Genomic DNA, 4,302 nt, shown 5'->3' with positions numbered 1-4,302 from the left:
GTCAGTAAGCAACCAGTCGTGATCACGGTCATTTGACTGCTTTAATTGGGATAAACCCACCTAAAACGTCAATCATACAAAAGAATAGAGTCATAAGAATATATTCATAATAATAAAATAATGTATTTCCTTGCAGTAAGAGTGATAGGGAACGCGTTATACTCGCAGTTTAACCGGGGCTGGCTGGATTGAGAGTCAGTAAGCAACCAGTCGTGATCACGTTCATTTGACTGCTTTAATTGGGATAAACCCACCTAAAACGTCAATCATACAAAAGAATAGAGTCATAAGAATATATTCATAATAATAAAATAATGTATTTCCTTGCAGTAAGAGTGATAGGGAACGCGTTATACTCGCAGTTTAACCGTGGCTGGCTGGATTGAGAGTCAGTAAGCAACCAGTCGTGATCACGTTCATTTGACTGCTTTAATTGGGATAAACCCACCTAAAACGTCAATCATACAAAAGAATAGAGTCATAAGAATATATTTATAATATTAAAATAATGTAGCAGAGACCAGAGACAGTGATAGGGAACGCGTTATACTTGCAGCTCAGCAGCGGCTGGCGGGTTGAGCGTCCAGAGAAGCGTCAGTAAGCAACCAGTCGTGATCACGGTATTTGACTGCTTTAAATGGGCGGAAAAAAACTAAAACGTCAATCATACAAAAGAACAGAGTCATAAGAATATATTCATAACAATAAAATAGTGTATTTCCTTGCAGCAAGAGTGATAGGGAAAGCGTTATACTCGCAGATCTACATCGGCTGAGACTGCCAGCCCGCCACTGGCAGGTCGCATGACCTGCCAGAATCAGACTGGCAGCTGCCACCAGCCATTGGCAGGTCACATGACCTGTCAGTGGCGGCCCCTGCCAGCCAGTTGAAGATTGAACCCCCACTCCAAAATCATCACAATTAAAAGAACCAAGGACTTAAACTACTTCAGTCTGTGTGCATTGAATTTATTTAATACACTAGTTTCACAATTTGAGTTGAATTACTGAAATAAATGAACTTTTCCACGACATTCTAATTTATTGAGATGCACCTGTATTTGGCTGTTATAGTTTTAGCTGTAATGTCTCAGTTCACCGCTAGAGGGTCTCAAGTATAAGCTATGGGTTTCTCCACAGCTAGAGAGCATGTTAATTCAAAGTTATGTCTTTCTCTGCCACTAGGTGGCTCTCGAGTATAGGATATGCCATTGTTGATTAATAGAAGCGTCACTTTGGTCTTAATTTTCGGTAGCAGAATAATAGCGAAATTGTATCTAATTCCCTAATTTAAACTTTCCCTGTTCTGCAGTGTAATCACTTATGTTTGTGGTTTCATGCATTTGATCACACTACTTTAATTTAAGTTTAAATTAAGCAGTTGGCGGGACATTGTAAAACACAGCAACAATTGCTAGTGATACAAGTTACTCCGGATAAGTACTCACTTGCAAAGAGCCACACTGAAATAGAGCAGGCTTAGTGAGTTCTCAAGCGCTCAGATCATGTTCAGTCTCAGCTCTGCGATTTTATCAGTCAGTAGATGTTTAAGACGAGCATGTGGTTGTCAACCATGAAACCATTGCAGTTTCGGGAAAAATTTTGTTCAGCAGCCAATAAAATTATAGCTTCTGAAACATTTTCTCCAACAGCAAATGAAACGATAGCGTCTGAAACATTTCGTTCATCAACCAATCAAACAATGGTGTCTGAAACATTTTCTCAATCTACAAAAAGCAGCAATAATTGTATGAAAAATCCACGAAACTTTTGCAACATCTTTATGTAATCCCACTTTTTCTTTACGAAAAGGATTGTAGTTAAGAACTGTAATGTTTACATTTCAAGTAAGTTTACCAATAGCTGATCAGCCAAAAATGGAGATACACTAATTCAATACACACAATTTCTCACATATAATTCTAATTTTAATAAAAAAATATTACCTGAAAAATGTTTAAGTATCTGCACTAGTAACCTTAGGAGTATATAGCAGATCACAACACTCATTAGATATGTTCTATGCATAAAACTAAAATGTAATAATATTCACACAAGACCATTCTAAAATATTCTTTCCAGCATTTAGCACAAACGTGAAATATAAAAACCTTTTGTTATTCAATTAAAAGCTTTGTTTGTTAGATTATACATTTCAGGTTGTACCTTACCCTCTGCAAAGCGGACAAATCTTTTACACACGTTCATTAACTTAAAGCTTATTTTAATAAAAAGCTATGTAAAGTTCTTCCAAATGTGTCCCTGCCACAAACTCAAAATAACTGATAAGAATAAGACACTCAGAAACTTGTTTGCATGTCCATTAAGCCAGAATAATTTATTAAACACAGAAATTAAATATTTTTTAGCCTTTTTTGTCATTTTACTTTTTTCTATAATTTTTTTTAAATAAACAAAACCAGAACAAACTTAACACTGTGGAGAGCAAAAGGACATTTGAAGTGTGCAAACCATGCATTAAATAGCATGACTCTGAAGTGCTGTTTTCTTTTCCTCCTTCTCTGGAACAACCCTCACAGACCTTCAGTGAGCATGCCTGTAAAATTTAAATAAAATCGGTCAACATTTCTGTGCGACACTCGTATACGCTACTAATTGGCCTTGCATGATTAAGACCAAATATTGCGACAAAAAAATGCTCGTAGATTACCCGCCTTACAAAGCTCCCTCACTTTGCCGACAGTTCCTTGGCTTGATGAGCCTGAAGCACCGCTACAGCCTCTTCAACCTAAACAGTGCAGAAAAGTGCAATGATCAAACAAAATCTGATCTTTGAGACTAAATGTCGAGTACATGTTTTGAGCAGGTGAACCTTGGAGTGCAGGGACTCTGGAGACTCGAGCATGTGCAGTAGTTCAGAGTTGTCAATCTCCAGCAGCATGCCTGTAATCTTTCCCGCAAGAGTCGGATGCAAGGCCTGGATAAGTGGATACAGCCGCTCACCTGTATGGGATGCAAACAGTTTGGTCATTTTACTCATGTTACGAAGTAGTACATAGATTGTGTGCTATATTCCAAGTCTTCTGAAGCCATATGATAACTATCTGCTACTTTACACTAAATAGACACTGTAAAGTTTCGACATTGTAGTTTTTTTCAGTACTTCACTGTAAAGGGGAATTCACAAAGAATTAATTTGTTCTCACTGGATAAATATAACAGTACTACAGTGAAAAATCGTTTATTAACAGTACTATTCTAGTAGCGCCCTCTACTGAGCAGTATTGTTCATTCAAGTTTAGGATGCAGGTGATATAAAATGATTCAAGCGGCTCACATCTTTAAACCTTTAAGTGATCGTGTGTGCACGTTTCGTACCCAGGAGTTGTTTCTGCTCTTTTAAGGGTGCAGCTGCCAGCATTGAGGCAGTAAGGGGCTCCTGGCCTCTCACATGAACCGCCGGCTCTGTATTCGGTACTACCTAAAGAAATAGTAAAAGACAGTTAGTTATATGTCTCTATGTAATGCTCCTTAGTGTCAAATCATCACATTGCAGTGGCCAAAAACGTAACTTTTACTTTATATAGTTGTGCTTAGTTTGAAGGGTTTTTTGTTGCTTTTCTGTTGACTCGTAATTTTTACAGTGTTCTTGTATTTACAGAGACAGTCCGCAAAGTTCACACTGCGAGAGGGGGGTAAACTGGGGCCCCTGGACTGTGTTACTGGGACTGGGATGTTACTGTTACTGGGATGCTGCTACATCATAAATAAATGGTGAATAAAATGCCTCCACACTGTCAATTCACAAAGTTTGATATACGTGCATGTTTTAGGCACTTTCTCCGTACGTCAAAGACTTTTTTAAATCCAGCTTAATCTTAATTACGTTTAACGATTAAAAATCGTTCAAAAATGAGGAACGCTTCACGAATTTGCGTGTCATCCTTGCGCAGGGGCCATGCTAATCTTCTCTGTATCGTTCCAATTTTAGTATATGTGCTGCCGAAGCAAGCACGAACAAGTGGTCTAGACGTCTGGTATATATAGCAGTGTCTCCGGGAAAGTCTTCTCGAAGGTGGTGAGTGGTTAAACCATGATTTTGTCATTTACCAGGACAATACAAGCACATTTGATGTGCTGCAACACACAGATGTCAGTGTTCACACTCATTTCTGATCCTTTAAACTGTATGTTTGGTGTAATATATGTTTTTCTGCCAAGAAACAGGCAAGCCAGCGGATCAGGGCGGCCCTCTAGCCAGTAGGATTGGCTCTCAGTGCTGACGCATTCAGGTCATGTGATCCGTTCTCCTCCCCCAGCACTGCAGCTCCCAACCCCCAAC

General features: G+C 38.8%; 1 protein-coding gene across 3 annotated transcripts in view; it reads right to left on the bottom strand.

Annotated features, from left to right (window-relative positions):
* Positions 1–2,398: 2,398 nt before the first annotated feature.
* Positions 2,399–4,302, bottom strand: part of pabpc1l (poly(A) binding protein, cytoplasmic 1-like) — a 22,584-nt gene continuing 20,680 nt past the window's right edge. For 2 of the 3 annotated variants that reach the window (XM_016505320.1, XM_016505322.1), the window contains 4 exons: positions 3,339–3,441; positions 2,833–2,963; positions 2,671–2,748; positions 2,399–2,556 (listed from right to left, as the gene is read on the bottom strand). In XM_016505320.1, the coding sequence (XP_016360806.1) occupies positions 2,689–2,748; positions 2,833–2,963; positions 3,339–3,441 (294 nt within the window). In that variant the 3' untranslated portion in view covers positions 2,399–2,556; positions 2,671–2,688. The remainder of the gene's footprint in view (positions 2,557–2,670; positions 2,749–2,832; positions 2,964–3,338; positions 3,442–4,302) is intronic. The other variant, XM_016505321.1, reaches the window with a different exon arrangement.

Source organism: Sinocyclocheilus anshuiensis, unplaced genomic scaffold, assembly GCF_001515605.1.
Source record: "Sinocyclocheilus anshuiensis isolate Anshui unplaced genomic scaffold, SAMN03320099.WGS_v1.1 scaffold366, whole genome shotgun sequence".
NCBI classification, from domain to species: domain Eukaryota; kingdom Metazoa; phylum Chordata; class Actinopteri; order Cypriniformes; family Cyprinidae; genus Sinocyclocheilus; species Sinocyclocheilus anshuiensis.
Note: the sequence above shows the minus strand (reverse complement) of the source record. Positions and strands in the feature narration are given on the sequence as shown.